General features: G+C 41.2%; 2 protein-coding genes across 5 annotated transcripts in view; one reads left to right on the top strand and one right to left on the bottom strand.

Annotated features, from left to right (window-relative positions):
- Window positions 1-24,169, top strand: part of CDH20 (cadherin 20) — a 246,230-nt gene that overhangs the window by 210,776 nt on the left and 11,285 nt on the right. For both annotated transcript variants that reach the window (XM_048839675.2, XM_048839673.2), the window contains 6 exons: window positions 1,285-1,452; window positions 3,626-3,813; window positions 11,167-11,420; window positions 15,833-15,969; window positions 20,280-20,401; window positions 22,949-23,066. In XM_048839675.2, the coding sequence (XP_048695632.2) occupies window positions 1,285-1,452; window positions 3,626-3,813; window positions 11,167-11,420; window positions 15,833-15,969; window positions 20,280-20,401; window positions 22,949-23,066 (987 nt within the window). The remainder of the gene's footprint in view (window positions 1-1,284; window positions 1,453-3,625; window positions 3,814-11,166; window positions 11,421-15,832; window positions 15,970-20,279; window positions 20,402-22,948; window positions 23,067-24,169) is intronic.
- Window positions 7,885-24,169, bottom strand: part of LOC125632051 (uncharacterized) — a 98,435-nt gene continuing 82,150 nt past the window's right edge. For 2 of the 3 annotated variants that reach the window (XR_012667049.1, XR_012667050.1), the window contains 5 exons: window positions 17,678-17,775; window positions 15,669-15,984; window positions 14,781-14,878; window positions 9,537-9,654; window positions 7,885-8,226 (listed from right to left, as the gene is read on the bottom strand). Coding sequence is in view for 1 of the 3 variants with exons in the window: in XM_075125421.1 (XP_074981522.1) it covers window positions 8,152-8,226; window positions 9,537-9,654 (193 nt within the window). In the remaining 2 variants the exon portion in view is untranslated. The remainder of the gene's footprint in view (window positions 8,227-9,536; window positions 9,655-14,780; window positions 14,879-15,668; window positions 15,985-17,677; window positions 17,776-24,169) is intronic. The other variant, XM_075125421.1, reaches the window with a different exon arrangement.

Below are 24,169 nucleotides of genomic sequence, written 5' to 3'. Positions count from 1 at the left end.
GAACATAATAAAAAGAAATACCATATAACTCACTTTTGAAAGTTACCAGTACATGAAATATGTCCATTATCCAAGAAGAAACTTAGATACGCTTTGTTCTTTCCTGAGCCCTATTATACATAGGCAAAACAGAGCTATTTATTTAGTATTTGGGTTATAAACCATAGAATGAGTAACCCCTTAATCATTTTTGTTTTCAGATACTTAGGATTTCTAGGAGGATGAAGTGAGAACATTTTCTGTATTAAGGGGCAGAGAGGGGACACAGTCTATAAAGTATTCACACACAGAGGGCCCATTTTGCAAAGATGCTAAGCACTTTCACATCCCAGTGGGAATTGAAGATCCACAGCATTTAATGGGCAGTGCTCAACTTCTTGCAGAATCAGGCTCATAAAAACTGCAGGTGGCAACATTTAAACAGTGCACTTGTGAATTGTTTGCATTAGTCTCTATTTCTTCCTTAGTATATAGGATGATAGTTGCCACTGCAGTATCATTTTAGTGCTGTTTTGTTAAGCCCCGCACACAGTGTGTCTGCTAAAAGTAACCACTAAAAGTATGTAGAATTCAGCAAGGGCAGTCAGGTATTAAAAAAAAGAAAAGAGAAAAAGACTTTAAAGCCTTAAGAAGGGAAGGGAGGTGCTGAGGTGAGGATGAGAATAGCCTAAATAAAGAAGAGATCAGTTACACTACTAGAATCCCTGAAGCAGGAGACCAAGAGAGAGAGCTAAGGAAGCATGATCTAAAAGTCCAGAGAGCTGTAGCCTTGCGAGTTCCTGCTTTTATAACCAAAAGCAACAATCTGCTTTAGTGAGTCAGCAGAGGCAGTAATTGCATCGGATGGCTCTTTGCAGACTCTGTTAGAGAAGTATTGCTGCCACCTCATGTTCTTTTTCAGTAATGTTACCATAAAAGAAAGCAGACTCTGCATGGTGGATTTATGCGTGATTACCAATAGCAATTTCTGTGTTCCCAACCCTGAGATGTAAGTTACAAAGTAAAACTGCCTGTCTTTCTTTATAGAATATCCATAGGAAACAAAATGGAGACTGAGCACCAAATTCTGTTCCAATTTACACTGGAATTGATGTGAAGTAACTGCATTGGCTTCATTTGAATCACTCTAAATCTACACTGGTGTGATTGAAAGCAGAGTCTGACCCCATTCTTTTAAATTAGGAGCAATTGTGTTTTTTTATTGAAACCAGCTCTGTCCTGTTTTGCATATTGTTTAAACAGAATTTCTTTTCCGTCCTAAAACCTTTAAAAAAAATCTTACAGGCTTAATTAGAACAGCTCTAATGAACATGGACAGAGAAGCAAAAGACTATTATGAAGTGATTATCCAGGCCAAAGATATGGGTGGACAGTTGGGAGGATTAGCTGGGACAACCAAAGTCAACATCACCCTCTCTGATGTCAATGACAATCCACCCAGATTTCCACAGAGTGAGTATCTGCTTTATTACAATGTTACTGAAGAGAGAAGATGGGTTGAAATACTTGCATGATGAATATCTGCACTTACTTTGACCTTTTCAAATGGAATCAATCCATGACTAGAATAGGGTACAAACAATTTTCCTGTCCCCCTGAGCATTTTTGAAATTTTTTACTGTCTCAAAACAGGATGAAAAGTCAAAATCTCAAAAAAAATCTGAGAACTGATGATCCAAAACAAATGTCAGATCTTTTTCTTCTTTCAATAATTTCAAAACATGCATTGATTTTGACATTTTAAAATCTTATTTTCATTAAAAGTTTTTTCAAAGTGAAAAACTAAACTTTGTTGAGAAAATGTCAAAGCATCCCATTCTGACATTTCTAAATTTTTCAAAAAAAAAAAATTGAATCAGAATATTTGTCAAAACTGACCCTTTCCTGCAAAGTTTTTGTTTAGACAAATTGACATTTTCCAAACCAAAAAATAAAAAAAGTTATTGACCAGCTGTATCCCTGACCTCTTTTTTTTTTTAAACCTATTTATTTTTGGTATTTATGGTTTTGTTTTTCCTTTTTAAATTTAGGAAATCAGGGACATTCCTTTATTCCTAGATTAGATACTGCAGGCCTTTGCAAGTAGGTTTCCATGTACTACTTTGTTCGTTTTCTCATCCTTAGCATGGAAGGATGTCTGTCTCAAGGGCTGGGAGGGAGGAGAGAAAAAGGGATTTAATTCAGCAATTCAGTTTAGCCTCTCCTCTTTATGAGTGAGTCTGTTGTTTGTGCTGAACAGTATGGAATAGTTTTGCATGCAGACTGTTTCCCAGTAAAAATTCAACTGAACTCACCAAAAGATTATTTAAAGTCTAAGGCATATGATGATTTCAGAAAGGTTAGTTTGGATTTACACTGGTGTAACTCAAAGCAAGATTTGTCTCATTATGCCCTTCTCTAAATGCATCCCCTAATGCCTGATCCTAAGCAAAGTCCATTGAAGTCAATGGAAAGACTCTCCAACTTCAGTGGCTTGAGCAATGCCCATATTTTCTTAGACTAACAGCCTGATACTCTAGTTATTTTTAATGTTTTCAACACTTTTGTCTGTTCCTTTTCTCCTCCTCCCTTTACATACTCTGCTTTGCTAAAACCAAACTCAGCTGAGAGCACTCTCCAGCAAAACCATCACCGCATATTGCTTTTTATTTTCTTCCTCCTCTTCCCCTTGTTAATCAAGTCTGACTTGATGTATGTTATAGATGTCATTTCTATTTTTAAAACATCAAGTGGCGAGACTTGGTGTCAATCTTATGGATTAGGGAAAATGGTATTAAATGACATCAGGCCCCATCACTGATGCTGTCCTTTAGAATAGAGTTAAATAAACGGTATAGTTAAGAGAGATTGTTCAAGCATGGAGCTGAGCTAGGGTGGCAGGTAATATCATAGGCATTGTATTTGTACTTTAAAAAAAAACTACTTTATTAAATTGCAGTTCTCTCTTTCCCCAAGCCTGCTGTTAAAGCAGATCAGTTATTCACTAATTCTGCTCTCATTTCATTTTGACAGGTTTCAGAGGAACAGCCGTGTTAGTCTGTATTTGCAAAAAGAAAAGGAGTACTTGTGGCACCTTAGAGACTAACCAATTTATTTGAGCATGAGCTTTCGTGAGCTACAGCTCACTTCATCAGATGTATACCGTGGAAACTGCAGCAGACTTTATATACACACAGAGAATATGAAACAATACCAATACAATATTGTTTCATATTCTCTGTGTGTATATAAAGTCTGCTGCAGTTTCCACGGTATACATCTGATGAAGTGAGCTGTAGCTCACGAAAGCTCATGCTCAAATAAATTGGTTAGTCTCTAAGGTGCCACAAGTACTCCTTTTCTTATTTCATTTTGAGTTGCCATTGGAAGCACTGGTGTTTTGATGAAAATCACTTAAATATGCCCCTAACAGGCAGTTTACTGAAACTCAGCAAGGCAAATCCAAATTAGTGATGGCTTCCTAAATGGAGATGACCCTTTGCTTTTCAGCCTGGAAAAAAGAACCTTTAACTGGACCTCTCTTCAGACTGCTGGATTTGTTGACTGTGGCCAGTCCTCTGAATTCCTGTACAGTTTTTGTTCCAGTCATGTTTTTTTCCCCCTCCCCCTCCACTTCTCTTGCCAGAACATTATCAGATGAGTGTGCTGGAGTCTGCTCCAGTCAGCTCCACTGTGGGCCGTGTTGTTGCTAAAGACCTGGATGAAGGCATTAATGCTGAAATGAAATACAGCTTTGTAGATGGAGATGGACTGGATGTCTTTGACATTAACACTGATCCTAATTACCAAGTTGGCATCATAACTGTGAGAAAGGTAGTAAGTTCTCTTTTTATATCCATTTATACAGCTAATAGTTCCGGTTACATTTCATGAGTGCAATATTCTGTTATGGCTACTGTAACTTGGTTCCCATTACATGACAATAGCTTCTTTCCCATTATGAAACACCATTTCTTTAACACTCTTTGCTAAAATATGAAAACAGGCTGTATTCTCAGGAAAAAACCTTAAAAAGAGACGGGACAGTGATCTGAATAAATAGGTACATAAATGTCCCAGTTCAGTATTTATCCACGTAAATAACCTTTGTAGCTTAATTACACAACAGTGTGAGTGATCTGATCAATATTTGCATTTGAACTGTAGACATTTTTCATGCTGGTGTCCCATAAACAATAATAAAGCAAGCCAAATAATTATTTATAAACCAATAAAAACCAGGCTGTTTTTTTAATTGCTGCTTGAAGATCCATAAATGCTAATTAGGTTAGAAGAAGCTCTACTTTAAAATGGCAGCTGTGAAATTGCTAGTATTTTGTACCACAGGATGCACAGAAAGGAATATAGTATTTTGCTTAGAGTATCTCCTGCAGAATATTTATTTTATAATTTTATACAAATGTTAGCCGTTGAACTCTTTCTTGATTATGAAGCTATTGTTATACCTTTTCCTAGGCATATCTAGTGCACTCAGAATGAAATAAGTTCTCTGTTTAAATAGCCTGAGCCAAAATCATCCACTAAAATAGAGTGACACAGAGAATGGATTTGATTTTTTATCTTTCCAGATTACTGTTGCCATTTCAGAAGTCTGATTTGTCTTGCGTACCCCAAGTTTCACCTCACTTAAAAACTACTCGCTTACAAAATCAGACATAAAAATACAAAATTGTCACAGCACATATTATTACTGAAAAATTGCTTCCTTTCTCATTTTTACCCTATAATTATAAAATAAATCAATTGGAATATAAATATTGTACTTACATTTCAATCTATAGTGTCTATTGAGCAGTATAAACAAGTCATTGTATGAAATTTTAGTTTGTGTTGACTTTGCTAGTGCTTTATACGTAGTTTGTTGTAAAACTAGGCAAATATATAGATGAGTGGATGCACCCCCTGGAACACTTCTGCGTTCGTCCAACTGAGAACCATTACTCTAGTTCTTAAGGCCAAGATTCTGCAAAGCATTTAAGCATAAGTATGCAGTACTATAAAAGATGCATTGTAGAACATACCAAAGGAGAAGAATATCTAACACCAACACAGTCAGGTACATCTCATTCTAGGCTACCAGAGCTTATATTTTTGTAAAACTGTGTGCCCCTATGGCATTTTATAAGATTATTAATTTGTGTATAGCCACACTCCACTTTGGAAAAGTTCTCATTCAGATCAAGATTTCAAACCCACAAGGACAGCAGAAGTGGCGAACTGTGTGTTTTGCTTGTTCTGTAGAGCTACAAAGTTTGTACCCAGAATGCAGCTCCATGATTTTTGTTTTGGATCCATCTCTACAAAACAGAATGTAGTCAGTCTATATGAACAACAACAACAAAAGATTTAGTTTTCCTGCCACACTATTAACAGACTCAAAGGATAACATATTTGTAGTGCAACCTAAACTTTGGAGTCAATTAAATAGTACTTTCATGAGGCCAAGTGAGTCCAGCGTCTGGGGCAAAGGATTGGGAACTAAAAAAATTCTAAACTGTTGCAATGCAGACAGCCATTGATGCATGCAGAGACACTGAGCAAGTCACTTAAACCCCTTTTGCATCAATCCAGCTGTAAAACTGGATTAAAAAGTAGCTATGGTTAATCTCAAAAAGTCTGGAGTGCCAGTTCAGTCCAGATAATTTCTCAAATTTAGCTGAACTTCTTCGATCTGTAAAACTGGTCTGGAAATCATGTTAGAATAGACAATCTTTCTGGCCATGGAACTTCACTGAAAACCAGATGATTCATATGAACAGAGAAAGGGGCCAAATCCTAATGTCCTTGCTTAACCCTGCAAAATTACCACTGGCTTTAACTGGAGTTTTGCCAAATAAAGACGGTGTGACCAGGCCTAAGTAATTAGCTACTTGATACAATAGTGATGAGCAGCAATTAAATAAATAGACAATGGAACTTGTCACTAGTGTAAAATCACAGGGTTTTCAGGACACTTTGATCTAAAAGACATCTGAGGAACAGCTTCTCACCAGCTACCTTCCCCCTACTCCGACTGCTCCTTCCCCATCCTGCCTCCTACTGGCTTGTTAGTAGACAGTTTGAGTCAGAATAATATAATACTTTGTATTTCTATAGCACCTTCCATCCAAAGACCTCAAAGCATTTCAAACTTTAGTGAGTTCAGCATCTCTAAGTAGGTGGATCTGGCTTCTCAGCTGGAAAGCGGAGCCCCTGGCTCTGACTCCCCTTGTGGGAGAAGGTAGCTAGTTCTTCTTCAAGTAGTGTCCCTATGGGTGCATGCGCCCCGCGTCTCTAATCGGAGATTTTTGGCAACAGTTTCGGTTGAGCCGGCGCACGTGCTCTAGTACGCTGGAGTCCTGAGCGGGGGGTGGAGCCTCAACTGGAAGGGGGCGGGGCCTCAACCAGAAGAGGTGGGGTCTTTAAATCCCTGGGCCCTTTAAATTGAGGTTTAAAGGGCCCGGGGCTCCAGCTACCCATGGTAGCTGTAGCTACCCCATGATAGTGGTAGCTGCGGCAGTGGCTGGGAGTGCCGGGGTTCGGGCGGCAATTTAAAGGGCCTGGGGCTCTGGCTGCTGCCACCACAGTGGAGCCTGGGCCCTTTAAATCGCTGCCTAAGAGCAGCATAGAAAAACCCTTTGGTACCAGGTACAACAAAACTTCCATCTGCGGAGTGCTCTTCACCTTCCCAACTATCAGTACTGACAACATACCACACACACTCCTCTGCGGTACCAAGTGAGCTCTAGTACCCTGGAGACCTGTGGCTCTTAAGACAATTAACGTACCATCTCTAAAAGAGTGGCACTGACAAACTTTCTGTACCGGGTGCAACAAAAAACTCATCTAGGTAGTGCTCTACACCTTCTCAACCATCGGTACCGACAAAGTACCGTGGACACTCGTCCGTGGTACCGAGTGAGCCCAGGGTTCTGCATGGTCTCTGGTACCCTGGAGACCTGATGGTTGGGGAAGAAATGAAATCACCATTACTTGGTACCAGGCTCCTGGTACCAAGCACATCCCGGCACCCGGAATCGCTCTTGGCACCAGGCCGTGTACCGCCACTACTCCAATCAGTACCACCCTTACCCAGTGTCGAGTCTGACAGTGGCCAGGAGGAGGTAATTTCCCTGCCCCCTCATCACAATACAAGGGTCCTCCCCAATTTCATTGAGCCAACCCACAAATCGTAGTATGGGCCCCCTGGGGTAAGCCTACCACCCATGCCTGCCCTCCTTCCTCCATGGCCGTATTGCAATCTTGGGCAAAGTACACACACACACACACACATATCACGGCCGTCCAGCATCTCTCAGAGAGAGTCCACCAGATGGTGTCCTACAGCCTGGCTGTCCAGAGCCCCTGAGGCAGGGGAGAAGGAAGCTTTTTCAGAACAGGAAGAAGGACTCAAAGAGGAAGCTACCCCTCCAGCACACTTATCCTCATCTCCACCAGATGAGGCTGTACCGCCTCCCTCCTGCCCATCACTAGGTGATGATTTTAAGAACTTTCTGGATCTTACCAAGAGGGTGACAGGTGAGCTGCAGATTTCCCTACAGGAGGTGGCAGATACACATAACAAGTTGTTGGATATTCTGCACACCTCCTCCTCATCCAGAATTGCCCTCCCAATTAATGAGGTGATTCTAGATCCTACCAAAGTCATCTGGCAGACACCAGCCTCCAACGCACCAACCAGCAACAGAGCCAAAAATAAAAATACTACATCCCTCCCAAAGAGATAGACTTTGTTTCAACATCCGCAACCCAACTCCATCACAGTGGATGTGGTTAATGCAGAAAGCAAGCAACATAATGCCAAGTCGACCCCAAATGATCCGACTTGACAAGATGGTGTATTTGTCGGCGACATTACGTTTAGAGTCACAAATTACCAAACTGTCATTGGCCAAATACAATTTTATTAATTATGGGAAAGTCAGTGCATTTCTAGAACGTTTACTGGAGACACAAAAGGAACAGTTTCAGACCATTGTTAGAGAGGATCCGTTAATAGCCAAACTGGTGCTAGAGACAGCACTGAATGTAGCTGATACATCTGCCCACCCGATCTCCATGACAGTGGTACTGTGGAGGGCTTCTTGACTACACCTTTCTGGATTGCCCAAAAAACTGCAGAAGACTTCCAGTTTGAAGGGCCCAAACTCTTCACAAAGATGACAGATTCTTCTGTCCGCATCCTGAAGGATTCTCGGACCACATTATGCTCCCTAGGAATCTACACTGCGGGACAGAAAAGAAGATATACCTCTCAGACACAGCACAGGTCACAATCTCCTCAATACCCACCATCTCAGTGCTGTTACAAGCCACAGTGTAAAAGGACCAGGGCTCAAAAGTGGGCACACCCCAGTCTGCAACCTCTCAAACCATCTCTTCTAAGCACTTTTGATGGGTTGGTTGAGGGCCTGAACAATTATACCTTGCAACATCAGCTGCCACCTACACACCTGTCACGTCCCCTTCAGAAGTCACCTGGCCCTACTTCACAGCAGTTGGGAAAATATCACCTCTGACTGATGTGTCCTGGAGATAATTTTGAAGAGTTACACCATTCAATTAATGTCTCTCCCCCATTCCAACCCTCCTTCCCCGACCCCCATCAGGGACCCTTCTTATGAGAACCTACTTCATCAGGAAACATATAATTTGTTATGCCTAGGGGCCATTGATCCAGTCCCGGTGCAGCTCAGGAGCAAGGGGTTTTACTCTCATTATTTCCTGATCCCCAAGGCAAAGGGAGCTTGGGGGCCCATTCTAGATCTAAGGGCATTAAACAAATACAGGAAGGTGCAGACATTCAAGATGGTCACAGTCGCAGCCATTATTCCAGCTCTAGAGCAAGTAGATTGATTTTCAGCCCTCGACCTACAAGATGTCTACTGCCATATCTCAGTACAACGATCGTACAGGAGACTTCCTACGGTTTACCTTTGAGGCAGGACCATTATCAGTACAGACTGCTCCACCCAGGGTATTCTCCAAGGTACTCTTCATTGTAGCGGCACAGTGACTGGAGTTTATCGGGGCCAAAATTCATGCAGTATAAGTGAGAGAGTATTGTTCCCGCTATGCAGACTCACCACCCTGGGATGGATGCCTCCCTAATAGGCTGGGGAGCTCACCTACACAACCACAAGGTTCAGGGCAAATGACCTTCTACAGAAGTGACCTTCCATATCACTCTTTTGGAGCTAAGGGCTGTCAGGAACGCCTGTGCACACTTTCTGCCCTTCATCAAGAACACCCACACAAGTCATGATTGACTTAATATGACCTGTATTTTGTACATAAATCACCAAGAGGGTGCCAGATCTCCCTCCCTCTGCAAGGAAGCACTCAAACTTTGGAACTAGTGCATCCATCACAATTTGCTCATCTCAGCTGTCTATTTACTAGGGATACAGAACATGACAGCTGACAGTCTCAGTCAAAATTTTTGTCATGACCATGAGTGGGTACTGAACTCAGAGGTGCTTCAAGATATAATCGCCCTTTGGGGAAACCTGACTATGGATCTCTTCGCTACTTACCGGAACAAGAAATGTCCTCATTACTGCTCCAGGGCCAGCCTGGGGAGACGCTCTCATCCTTGCATGGGACAGGGCTTTCTTGTATGCCTTTTCCCAGTTTCCTCTTCTCTCAAAGGTCCTGTTGAAAATTCAACAAGACAAAGTGAGAGTTATTCTGATTGTCCCTCCTGGCCATGACAAGTCTGGCTCCCTTACCTTGACACAGATGGCAATATGCCCTCCTGTTTCTTTTCTTCCCAGCCTCCAGTGGTGGGTACCGCTCAGGAGTCACCTACGGTGGAGCACCCATAGGGACACTACTCGAAGAAGAGGAAGTCACTCACCTTGTGCAGTAATGATGGTTCTTCAAGATATGTGTCCCCCTATGGATGCTCCACAACCTGCCCTCTGTGGAGTTTCTGTAGGGCTCTGTGGTGGAGAAGGAAGTGAGGGGGTTCACCAGCACAATGCTAGATAGCCTCGAGGCAGACCACGAGGGAGGGAGAGCACATGCGTGGGCTCAATGGACACGGCTACCAAAAATCTCTGATTAGAGATACAGGGGCGCACATACAGCTACAGTGTGGCACCCATAGGGACACACATCTCAAAGAGCCATCATTACTGCACAAGGTGAGTGAGTATCTCTTCTGGTTGCCACAAAGTGGCTCAGCAGAGTGTAGCAATTACAGCAAACTACTGACTTCCATGGTGGTGGTGTGGGGGGCGAGTGCACGATGATCTCTGCTGCCTATGAGTTGGGGAGAACTTCTGCCATTTATGCTGTGCCCTCCCACATACCTACCACAACTGGCCTTCCCCTTCATCCTCCTTGAATGCACTCCCAATTGCCCTGCCACCCAGCCCTCTCACAATTCCACTACCCGTCTAATTTCGTTCAATTGTCAAAAAGAAAAGAATGACAAAGATTGAAGGTCAATAGTGCTCCAAAAGGTTGGGAATAGCTGTACAAGCCTTAATCAGATCCACCTCCATAGTGAATTAAGTGGGTTAATGATCTGCTCTATGCAAGGCAGTTTCGTGGTTCTAAGGTTACAAAATATGAGGCTTAAAACCATAAAATCCATGATTTTTTACAGAACACTGTATGCCTCTGAAAACTGGGCAATTGTATTATAGGCATAAAGTTTGTTTTGCTCAGACTCTGCACCAATTAAGGGGATTCTACTGAGCTATTTTCCACTGTAAAACTCCCTATATATTAAAGGTTTGTGAACATTTAGTTATTAGAACTGCAGGAAATTAAATTTGCAGCAGGGTCCCCCATAACTTAACTATAACCTTGCAATTGCTTCTGCTTCCACTAGACTTATGGATAGCACTTGATTGGGTGAATCATTTTCGGTTTTTCAGTTGTTTCAAACAGAACCCTTCCTCTCATCACTTTAGTGGTATGGTTTTTAGTTAAATACAGAATGTTCCTGGTACAACGGCCACTTCAGGATTTATTTTCAACTAAAAATATTTAGATGTAGTATTTGGCATGACTGACAGTGTAACAGAGAGAAATCTGTGGAAAGACACCAAGATGCAGTGTAAAGGGGAGAAGCATTTCTTTCAGGCATGCAGGAGGCTGCAGCCTAACACAACGAATTCAACAGGCTTAACACTGTCCTTTTCTCTTCCTCAGCCCTTAAGTTTTGAGAGCAAGAAGAGCTACACTTTAAAAGTAGAGGGCACCAATCCCCACCTGGAAATGCGTTTCCTGAACCTGGGCCCCTTCCGAGACACCACGACTGTGCACATCAGCGTGGAGGATGTGGATGAGCCCCCAGTGTTTGAGTCTAGCTTCTATTTTGTGGAAGTGCCTGAGGATGTGGAGATTGGAACCACCATACAAATTATTTCTGCCAGTGACCCTGATGTGACCAACAACTCAATCAGGTTTTTCAGAGTGTTTTTTCAGCTTTTCTTGTTATCCAGAGATTTTCTACTGTATGTCTTAGGCCAGATGCTGAGCTGGTGTAAACTGAAACCTCCATAGCAGATCTGTCCCCATATTGTGTTGTAGGTAATCAGCTCTCTTCTCTCTTTTCCCTTCGTTTCAAAACACATAGGTTGCATGTAACAATCTTTGTCAACAGTTCAGCTATACAAATACATTTGTAATAGATATAGTGCTAACAACATATGCACGGACCCCTCAATTATATATTGTGATATTCAAGCTGCTTAGCTAGATATTCCCATAAGCAATAAAGGAAGGTAAACTACAGTCCCGGGAGCTTCATATCTACAATTCAGCCAGGAACCAAAAGAATGAGCTACATGATTATCTCTCTCATTTCCAGAGTGGCAGCCAAGTCTTAGCAGAAAATTCCAATGTTCTTTGAGGCCATCTCATGTATTCATTGTTGAAACTTACATAAAGTTGAAGGTTTATTGCATGTTCATAGACCAGCAGATAACACTTAAACGTTTCTCTGATCTATGCAAGTGGTTGCTATATTGTTTCCCTCCCCCTGTGCAAGTTCAGCTTCTCAGCTGCCTGGCTTCAGGATTTTTACAGAGGAGCACAGCAGGAACGCTAGATGCTGAGTTGTTACAATTTTTGAAGGGACAGTGAAATCCTTATGTGTGGCTTTATGGGCTTCACATAGGGAGGAAACCTGACAAACACAAAGTCTGTTCTGCTTAGCGCACCATTTTCCCCCTATAAGTGCTCTAAGATGTATTCTTTCCTTTTCCCTACATCATGTCAAACGTTTCTAACTCCTATCTAGGTTATGAGACTATCCTTCATTCTGCTCTGTGCTTCTCATCTTAGTCTTATCCTTCACTATCAAACTACGTCATTCTGCTCTCTCTGCCTCAGGGTCTTATATTCTGACATCATCCACACTCTGCAGCTTTGCAGTGAAAGCAAGTTTGTGTGCTTGTGTGAAAAAAAAAAATCTGTAGACACAAAAGGTAGATATTTGTTCATATTTTTACTGTAGTTTTTGAGTTTTTTCTAGACTTTTCAGCTAACTCAGTTGAGAACAAACTTTTTAAGGGGCGGTGGGAATACAAACAGCAAGGCAAGAACAACTATTTAAATTCAGGAGCAATTAAAAATATGCCCCAGTATTTACATACACACATTTTCTTACATACAGCCTCTCTTTCTTCCTGCATTGTAAATACACAGACAGAAACAAAATATGAGTGACTGATTTGGGAAAATAAAGATGTAGAGATCAACTATTGCTCCTCCACTGGCTTGCACCTCATTTGGCCAGTTACATCTATGTCTAGTGAGAGCAAAATCAGAATGGTAGTGTTTTACACCGTCTTTTCACTCACTTTCTACTGGTGTAAATGACTGCACGAGGTGCAAGGTTGGGGAGAATCTGGCCCTCGTAGTGCAAAAATTTTAAAAAAGAGGAGGAAAACACACTCAGTGCCTCAAAAATAATTCCACTATGGTTGTAATCCAAAAAAATATATATTTTTAATTAAAATTTTTTTTCAAATTTGAAAATAAGTTTAAAGAGCCAGAACATGTTTCAGAAGGGCTCACTAAACACATGGGAACACTCAAATCCTCTTATTCCCAGCTTCTGGCATCTGGACTCCCACACTGAGAGACTCCAATTGCTGGAAATATGGCTTGAATACTGCTGAGTGACTAAGGAGAATTATTTAAACAGTGCAATGGAAGTGAGCGTAGAAGACTAGTTATTAACAGGAGATAGTGTCTGGAGAAATCAGTACAAAGCCCCCACCTGTGCTTTGTGACATCACTGATTAATGCTGAACCACGAATCAGGAGGCTATATTCACTTCCAGATACTAGCTGGCCTTAAACTGTCATAGGAAAAGTCTTTTTATAGACCCCATACAAGAATGATTATTATAGAAAAATACAGCAACCCTCATGCAGATTTCTGTAATAAATCAAATACCTCAAAAATCTCTATTTGAAATAGAAAAAATACCCTTTCCCCTTCTTCTCTCACTTTTTCTGGGGGGGGGGAGGGAATTGCTGTTTCTTTCCCAAGTGCAGAGCTTTACAATGTTTTGTATTGCCAGTGCTATACAACATGATGCCGTCTCAGAATCAGTCTTGCACGCTTGTTCTGCAGATTATAAAGCAGAAAAGAATTCAGAATAATGGTCCTGATTCTGCTTCTGTTGATGTCAGCAGATAGAACTGAATACGAGTTTAAGAGAGCACTGTGGATTGGGCCAACAGTGGTGGAAATGGGTCTGAACTATAACCTAAACAATAGTGCTTGGATTGGTGCCTAGTGATAGCTTTTGAGGGAGTGCCTACATTAGATAGATAGCTGTAATAGATTAAACGGTATGCATTACAGTTACACATTATACATTACACATCAGTAACCTCCCAAAGACAGAAAGAAAGAAGGGGGGGGAACAGTCTACTCTAGTCTTTAATTTAGTGTGAAAAGTAAAGGTATTTTTCATCTACAGAAAAGCATCATAATATTGCAGAGAAAGTGGTCTGTGCTTCCCAAGTCCAAATGTTCTTTTCCACAACATAAAATGAATCTGTGGACCTCATTACTCCAGAATATCATTGATGCAAATAGGTGTCAAAAAAGGATTACACATTATGGGCTCATTGAAGACTCTCAGAATCAGAATGATATTGAGGGGGTAGAAGAACTGCCTCCACAGCAGTAGCTGGATGCACTTTTGCACCCTACATTCCCATTGCCATCTGAGAGTTTTGGATGTGCAGAGAAATAGCAAATTTTCCACCTCTAGTAAATCCATGACAGACATCAGAAGGATTGTCCCTGGGTTTCATGAAGGGTGATAATTGTGGATCAGATGTCTGAATTTAAAAAAAAAAAAATGCCAAAATGGATAGTGTCAGACAACTCTGTTCAAGACTGAGAGACACATTCCAGTGCTTGTTTCTAACATCCAAACTAACATGGTTACTATACTGGTATAGTCAAAGTAGTTAAACGTGTCCAAGCAACAGGAGATTGATAGTAATATAAAAGTGCTTATACCAGCATATCTTATTCCTATACAGGAAAGGGAATAACTATACCAGTACAAGGTACCTTTATCCTGGTATAATTGCATCCCCAGTAGGGATTGTACTAGTATAACTATCTCAGTAACAGACTCCCACCCAATTAGTTAGGCTGTACAACTTTCAACATAGTCTGTGGTGAACTGTGCATTACACTCCCCACCCTCCAGCTTCAAACTATTAGTGTTCCCTGTGAAGAGATGCCAATACTGAACCACTTATCAGTTAGTGAAGGCTCCAATCCTTACCTACTGAAGACAATGGGAACAGGAGTAGGTTCTAGATGAATGCAGTTATGTTCCATGTGGTAGTTGGTGAGGTTCCTTAGTGGCTCAAAACTGGGTGACTGGGCAACAAAATGGCAGATGAAATTCAATGTTGATAAATGCGAACATAATCCCAACTATACATATAGAATGATGGGGTCTAAATTAGCTGTTACCACTCAAGAAAGAGATCTTGGAGTCATTGTGGATAGTTTTCTGAAAACATCCCCTCAATGTGCAGCAGCAGTCAGAAAAGCTAACCAAATGTTATGAAACATTAGGAAAAGGATAGATAAGACAAAAAATATCATATTGCCTCTATATAAATCCATGGTAAGACAACATCTTGAATATTGTATGCAGATGTGGTCACCCCATCTCAAAAAAGATACATTTGAATTGGAAAAGGAACGGAAAAGGGCAAACAAAATGATTAGGGGGTCTGGAACGGCTGCTGTTTGAGGAGAGATTAATAAGACTGGGACTTGTCAGCTTGGAAAAGAGACACCTAAGGGAATATATGAGAGAGGTCTATAAAATCATGACTGGTGTGGATAAAGTAAATAAGTGTTATTTACTCCTTCTCATAATACAAGAATTAGGAGTCACCAAATGAAATTAATAGGAAGCAGGTTTAAAACAAATAAAAGGAAGTATTTCTTCACACAATGCACAGTCAACCTGTGGAACTCTTTGCCAGAGGATGTTGTGAAGACCAAGACTATAACAGGGCTCCAAAAGAACTAGATAAATTTATGGAGGATAAATTCATCACTGGCTATTAGCTGGAATGGGGAGGGATGGTGTCTCTGCCCTCTGTTTGCCAAAAGCTGGGAATGGGTGACAGGGGCTGGATCACTTGATGATTACCTTGTCTTTTCATTCCCTCAGAAGCACTTGGTATTGACCACCGTTGGAAAACAGGCTACTGGGCTAGATGGACCATTGGTCTGACTCAGTATGGCCGTTCTTATGGATGTAGCACCAATGTTTCCACAAGAGTTGCATAATATTTTTAATATGTACTTTTGCAGATATTCAATTGATAGAAGCAGTGATCCCGGGAGGTTCTTTTACGTCGACATTGCAACAGGAGCTCTGATGACTGCAAGACCTCTTGACCGGGAAGACCTTTCTTGGCACAATATCACTGTGCTGGCTGTGGAGCTGAGTAAGTAGATGGAGACTGTAGATAAATTAGAGATACAACAGGAACAGTGATAGACTGTTTTCAATTAAGCGATTCAGGTGTTGTTTTATTAATTGAATGGAAGTCACATCTGTTTGAATTGAACTTCTCACATCACAGAGTGAATACTGTAGTGAATATTGTTTTTCCACTTTTTTTTGGTAGAGGGATGAGATTGGGGGGCTTACAATTAAATGCAGAGTGTTGTTTTCTCACATCATTAGCATTCAAGTGAATTATTGTAAAGCTCTTCTTGAAATATGATTCAGTGAGAGCCCTCCCCCCAGCTAGAACAACTAGTTAACAAAAACAGATGCTGCAGTGTGTATCAGAGTAGAAACCAAGGCTTCTAGGGAGGATTGGATGGCTCAGGGAATTGGAAATAGGATGAAAGCTTTTTCACTTCTAGATCACTGGTTCAAATCCATCCTAGGTCAGTAGAGAGCAAATGTCATTACCATCTGCTTGCTGTTTACAGCCAAATCATTTCACACAAGCTACTGAAGCTGTGTGAATTGCTTTTAACAACTCCAGAACAGTTGAAATTTGCTAGGATTCCCTATTTAGTTACTTACCAAAAACTCAGCCCAGATTCACCATTGTGAATGTCTAGGTGCAAAGGAGGCACTGACAGTTTTAAAATGAATCTATGAAAAACTGCTTAGCTTGGGGTTTGGGGTACAAATGAACATGAAATTCAAAGCAGAGCTCCAGGCATCTGAGCTGAAACCTCTATGGTTCATACGGTTTTGTTAATGATCTCAGTCCATTTTCTTGTGGACATCACAAAATCTGCCACCACTCAGCATTAACTGGTATCTTTGTGAGCAGTCTCTCATTTGTCTACAAACTGATTGGACTGATCTAGAAAGACCACATCTAGGGCTACATCAGATTTGAAACAGACCAGCTGGGCAGTTTGAATGAGTGTGCACTCCTGCTATTTAGGCAGTGCCTGCTTTATGGCTGGAGTACTTCATACTCCAGGGCTCTTTAACCTGGCAACTTTTGCAATCAGTAACTTAACCTAGGAGCCAATTCTGCCACTCTTCTGTTGAGCAGAACCCGCAGACTGCTAAGTGAATTGGACCACCTGCCCCATAAGGTTCAGTTCACTATGGTGGGGGAATCAGGTCCTTAAAAATTAAAGTTGAGATTTTCAAGATCACCTAAGAGATTTGTACACCAAATTCCCATTTATTTTAGACAGCTTTGAAAATCTCAAACTAACTGTGCTATCAAAAGGCTTCAAAAGTAAATGTTACTTCTGCCAACTGCAGCAGTGAACACAGAGGGTTAGATTCACAAATGGACTTAGGTGCACAAATGCCAGTTTAGAGACTTAAATCCAAGAATCAGGTCATCTAGGATTCACAAATCTCCAGCTCAGCTGCCCTCAAATCCTGTAGGCACTTAAACTCACTAAAATTTTGCCTAAAATTTTGCAGCAAAAGTTCACTAGGAGCCTACATTTCTGCCGTTGAGCATGTGCCCTGCCGCCCCTCACCAGGCGTCCAGCTGCCTAAATCCCAGAACAATGCATGAACCAGGAGAAGACAGACTTGCCCTCCACATTGGGCTCCAATAGACAAGCTTACAAAAACAGCCAGGGCGGTCGACAACTCCTAACTTTTAGCTGGTGGGTACTTATCTGGGATGTGGGAAAGTCGGTTCAAATCCCCTCACACACCTGAAGAATCTGAACTGAGATCTTCCACCTCTCAGGTGCATGTCTTAGCCATGGTGTTATGGGATATTCTGATGTGGTCCCTCAGTCTCCTGTTCAAACTGTGGATAAATTTTAAAAAAATCCATTAGAGCAGGGATACTGGGTGTTTCACATTGCAGGGAGTGTTCTGACCACCAAGATACAGCATCATTCTTATGCTTTCTCCCTCTCTGCCTCTGGCCCCATGAATTTTGTTAAATTGTATATTCATCCTCAGTCTGCAAGTGAATGTTTTTGGAATGGTTGTACAAAATACATCCTGCCATCTCTGACTTAGGTGAAAGGTGGTAATGAGCGGGGTGGGGCGGAAATATACCATTCCTGCTTTAATAAAAGTGTCAAGGTTTTGCTTGTTGTTTTAAATATACACAGCTCAAAGTTACGAGTGTAAAACTTTGCCTTGGATTAGTCCTCGATGAAGAAGAATTACTTGTTTTATCTGAAAAAGATTGGAGGGACAGATCAAGAGGATCTTGACTTGCCACTGCACCACTAGTCTAATGCAGCCAAAAATCCAATTTCATAAGTCCAGGGAGGCTCACTTAAGTTAAGCGCAAGGGTGACCTACCCCAGTAGTGGAGAGCTAATGTAAGGGCTTTTATAACACACTTCCACTTCCTATATAGCAGCAGCAAGGAGTCATGACCTGATCTGACCCTACAGCGGCATGTAGCCGATCTACATCTGCTAGCAGCAAATGTCTCCAATGGCCAGTGATGGGACACTAGATGGGGATGGCTCTGAGTTACTGCAGAGAATTCTTTCCCAGGTGTCTGGCTCATGGGTCTTTTCCACATGCTCAGGGTCTAACTAACCACAATATATGAGGTTGGGAAGGAATTTTCCCCCGGGTCAGATTGACAGAGATCTTCGGGGCTTTTCACCATCCTCTGCAGCATGGGGAATGGATCACCAGTGGGGTTAAGGTAGTGTAAATGGTGGACTCTCTGTAACTTGGAGTCTTTAAATCATGATTTGTGGACTTCAGTGACTCAGCCAAAGATTAGGGGTCTATTACAGGGGTGGGTGCATGAGGTTCTGTGGCCTGCAGTATGCAGGAGATCAGACTAGATGATTAAGGTCAGATGGGACCATCACAAAGTCTATGAGTTTCTATTTTTAAAGGATAGTTTGGTATTATTCAGTCTATAAATTAGACATTCATATACCTCGGTGATGGGTATAAAACATATATGGATAGATAAACTACATAATCAAATTATTCAATAGTATTAACTCAGTGGTACAGTCATGCTACATGCAATATGAATACCATACATAAAAAAGTACAAAAATTCCAGAGTTTATACTCTACAATATTTGAAAATATTACATCATGCTATAGAGAGAGATAATATTTTAAATATATACACAAGGTAGCAGGGTTAAAGTTGAGAAATAAATCTCAGCTTTGATGAACTTTTGAAACCTGGATCTATGCAGGAAATAGCCCGACTTGATTATGTAAAGAGTTGTCACTTTGGATGGGCTAGCACCAGCAGGAGAGTGAATTTGTGTGGGGGGGTGGAGGGTGAGAAAACCTGGCTTTGTGCTGGAAATGGCCCACCTGTTGATCACTTTAGATAAGCTATTACCAGCAGGACAGTGGGGTGGGAGGAGGTATTGTTTCATATTCTCTGTGTGTATATAAAGTCTGCTGCAGTTTCCACGGTATACATCTGATGAAGTGAGCTGTAGCTCACGAAAGCTCATGCTCAAATAAATTGGTTAGTCTCTAAGGTGCCACAAGTACTCCTTTTCTTTTTGAACATTTGATCACTCAGTCTTCATCTTGTTTTTTGAATGGTGTTTCATTTTGGTTATGTGGGATAACTGTGTGTGAGGGACCATAAAACACCACAAGAAGAAAGAAGCTAATGTATTTATCTTGTAGACACTGGGTTTGTAAGTTATTTGATCTGAAGATATTTACCTTGATGAACTCATTTCTCCTTCCATTTGTGAGCAGCTAAGCTGATAAATTATGTCCCACTTGGTTTCCACAAAAGATGTCATGAAAATTCCATCTTTTTCTCTTTGAAATCTGACTGCAAACTTTTGTAGAATTGTTTACATTTTTCAACTAATGCTATAGCTGATCAAAAAAGGATGATTTTTGTATAAAATATTTGTCCAAAATGTCAAGCTGTTTTATAGTTGAAATTCTAAATTTTGAGAAAAATCAGAATTGCAGAATTTCAAAAAACTTTAATCAGCTCCTTGAGCCCATTGCCTTCTGAAACAGGACTAATTGAATCACATCCTCCGACCCTAGCCTACCTTAATTCTTGGCATCGTCTCAAACTTTCCCAGAAATTTACCTGGAGGCCAGGTTTGAGAAAGCTGTAAACATTTGAGGAGTCGAGATGGTTAGACTGGAAGCTGGAACTCAATCTTGCCTATAGTATCTGCTATCTTCCCACACCAGTTACAATTCAAATAAATTTCATTCAGTGCAACAAGGCTAAAAAGGAGAGTTCCCTTGCCTTTTTGGTAGGGCAAGCGGCTACTTTTCCCTGTGATTATGAAGTCCCTGTAGTTATTTTGTTCTTTCTTCTTTTAGACAATCCCTCACAGGTTGGCAGTGTATCAGTCACAGTAAAAGTCCTGGATGTGAATGATAATGCTCCTCAGTTTTCCAGGTTCTATGAAGCTTTTGTGTGTGAAAATGCAAAAGCTGGGCAGGTGAGAAATCCTATATGTCTGTGAGAGATGAATGTTGTCACTTACATGCAGATACTGCATTGTATGGGCATAGCCAGCAACTAAGAAAGGGGAGGGGGTGGGGCAAAGCAGATGTGCACTACAGGACATCAGATGTTTCATCATAACTCTGTTCAGCAGAGTTCATCCATAGCACCTTCTGTTCATCCATAGCACCTTTCTCCTCCCCATTGATCAAAAAGTACTTTGTAAACTCTGATTCACTTCACTTCTGACATGAAGCCATCTTTAGAGAGGCTGGCAGCAGACAATCAGACAGCATGTTGCACAGCAGCAATGACAAGAGGAAATGTGAGACCACTGGGGCAAACTCAGCCTCTAATGAAGAGCATTATGAAGTCTTCAGTGCTCCTACATGACAGGCAGTGGCTTGGGTTGTGTTTTTTGTTTGCTCTTGGGGGTTTTTTTTGTTTTTTTAAATCCTGGCAGGAAGAACTCCACATGCACAGTAAGTTGCATAGAATTAAACCTATCCCTCTAGGAAGGATGACAGACTGAGTCAGCTCTCTAGGGGTTTGATCATGTAATTACAGGAAGTCTAGGTATTTCTAACATAGAATCCTAGGTTCCACTCACTGACACCCATGAAAATCAAGAATCACTCCACTGAAGCAAGCAGTGTCGACTTCACGATGATGTCACTCCTCTGTCTCAAATCAGACCTTTCATATATGGACTCATTCATTGGGGTGTCTATATTCCACAGGCAGACACACAAACTCAGCATTTAAAGTCTGATCTTACACTCATTGATGTCAGTGGGAATTTTGTCACTGAGCCCAGCCATTGCTCAACCTGGCCCTTAGGCATTCAGTATCCACGGTACTACATTTGGGTGCTCAAATAAGAATTGGATGCCTAAATTTAAAAACTGGAATGCCCATCTCTTAGTAGGGGAGAAAAAAAATAGACATTTCCTATTTTAGACCTGCCCTTAGCTTTCACTAAATCTACTTCAAGCCTAATTACCACTATAAAGTAGCCTGGAGCGAGTGGGCCGACTTCACGATATGACTCTCCTCAAGTCAATGGGTTTATACCAGAGATAACTTTGTACAAACTATGCACAAAGAAGCCCCAGCATGAGGCAAAGAAAAATCATCACTGTTTGGGTTTCCTAGGGGACAAACTTTTCAAGTAGTGCATGAGAATTTAGACAGGCAGCTGCCATTAGGAATAACTGGAGTCATGTGACTAAATTGCTTTGCACCACTCTGAAACATTCCTGGAATCAGTTTCAAAGTGCTATTTAAGACTGCCCAGATCGATCATTTCCCGGTTAATCACTTAGAAAACAAACTTCAATGCTATGAATTCAAGTAGAAGTTTATTCTTTATATTAAAACTAAGCAACAGGTTTGTCTCTGATTCTGTTACATGCTCAGGCTGAGCCAGGGGCGTATTCTGTTACTCCCCATTGAAATCAACAGGCTACATATGGCGTAAAGGTGGCAGAAATTGGCTTTGAATCAGCTTCTATTTTAGTTTCTTTCCAAACAGCCTATTATATTCATTGCTTAAGGCAATGCTTGTTTGTTTTCTTATTGTTGACTCCATAGGAAAAACCTAATTAATTAAAAAAAATTAAGGGAGCTTAGATTTCACCATTTAAAGTCAATGGCAAAACTCCCACTGACTTAAATGGAGTTAGAATTTCACCCAAGATATTTTGAACTGTGGGTCAACTACACTATCACCAGCACTAGTTCTTCTGAAATCCAAATGCTTTTTCTAGTGCACATCCTTGGTGACAGAACATATAGAATGCGGAGGGAAGTTTATATTCCGTAAGTTACAGTAGGTTTAGCTTATTGTGTGAAAGTTAGTAGAAACCAGCGAATGGAGCAGGGGCAGGAATTTAAATTTGACCATTTTTGGAGGGGCACGTTCTGTGCCCCTGCCAATTATTGGGGGGAGGGCATGCCCCTGCTTGCCTTCCCCCTTGTGCACACCCCTGGAAGGGAGCATTCATCACATGGAAATCAGGCATGGAAAATTTACATATATAATGCTACAGAACTGCCTTTTTTTCCATCTTTTAAGCAAAGCAACATGTTTCCTTGTGAAACATTCCTTACTAATTAAAATTGTGTTCAAAATACTCATCTAGGGTTCAGTGTGGATAAGTGTCTGAAAGTTATCTACTTGGTAGTAGAAAATGAGGTTGGAAGTCTATTTACAATGGGCTTTCTTGTGACTTCTGATCATGTGCTTCTGAGCATTTCAGAGGCTTCAAAAAAGGTTTGATTTAAGCTGGGAACTGAGGAGTGGCTTGTCTGTTATTTTAAATGAACCAATTGGCCCATCCCTAGTTTTACTGGGATTTTTATGATTGTAATGAAATAAAATGAAGTCTAGAAGGCTTTCAATGTCTCAGGTCATGAGTTGTCCCTCACAAGATGGTCTTGTTCAAACACTGAATTGGCTTTCACTTTTGGAGTGTAATTCTTTAAGCGGTGTCTCCCTAGCAGGGCTGCTATCACTCTGTTTTGTTCTTGCATCCCACAGCTGATTCAGACAGTGAGTGCAATTGACCAGGATGACCCACAAGGGGGTCAGCACTTCTACTACAGCTTGGCTCCTGAGGCAGCTAACAACCCCAACTTCACTCTGAGGGACAATCAAGGTAATCAGAGTGGACGCCATCCGTTAGTGACACTTATTTCTATAGCCTGAGTTGGATGTGAGAGGCTTTGACTCACAGTGCGCTATGAACCTGCCATTATCAATAATGCCAAGTGACATCTGCTCCTTAAAGGCAGCAGTAAAATGACATTTTATACACTTGAAGGTTATACAACATTTACGTCTATATAAATATTTCCCAGTGATTGGCGCTTTTCTTCGAGGAAAAGTGTCAGTATTGTGCAAATTCAGATCTTGTCATGCTGTAGGCATCTAAAATTTCAAGAGTGGGACTTGGTTCAAAAGGCAAGGCTTAAAGGTAGGATTAGAACTGGAACTAGGAGAAATCGAGAGCAAAATAATTTCACTCTTTTGCACCCTACATGTTTTCTTCCAAGCACAGAATGTGAATGCTCCTATTATTCCAGTGTCTCCTCTCTTTTTCTCAAAGCTCTTTACACTTGTTCACTTGCTGCTCGTAAAAAAGCTGTAAGAGTTACAGGGGAGATGCACAGCACAGAGGTAAGAAGCCATCTAGGACGCACGGAGCAGAAAGGGAGAAGCCAGAGTAGAACACTCAAAAAAGGAAACAGGGAGTAACAAGGGAAGACAGTGAAAAACCATTGTCCAAGAACAAGGAGATAAGCATGTTAGCTGGATGGTTCAAATGGGATCATTCAAAGTGAAAAACATTTGGAACTGAACCTGATCTTGCAAGCCTTGCACACAGGATCAGGCCTAAAAGTGTCCTTTATTCTAGCTTTAAGAGGTAGCCACAACTATATAAACATTCGCAGTGAAATATTTAGTGCAGAAGCGGCTCACCACGTCTTGCCCAGTGGTACAGAGCTACTTCTCTGCACTGCGTATAGGAGACCTAGCATTGACAATGGAGCCGATACAGGGTTGGAAAATAATGCTTTCAGCCTATGGTAGGAAGAAGTCTCTCCTGTACATCATATTAACTCTGGAAGCTTCTTTCAAAGTGAAAGAAATTTGACTCAAATAGAGTTTGTTCTATTCTTTGTGCTCATGCAAAGCTGTTGTGCACTTCTTTGGCAGTCCTCCAGCTGCTATCCCACAATGCTTTGCAGGCAACCATTA

This window comes from Caretta caretta, chromosome 2, assembly GCF_965140235.1.
Source record: "Caretta caretta isolate rCarCar2 chromosome 2, rCarCar1.hap1, whole genome shotgun sequence".
Taxonomy (NCBI): Eukaryota; Metazoa; Chordata; order Testudines; family Cheloniidae; genus Caretta; species Caretta caretta.
Note: the sequence above shows the minus strand (reverse complement) of the source record. Positions and strands in the feature narration are given on the sequence as shown.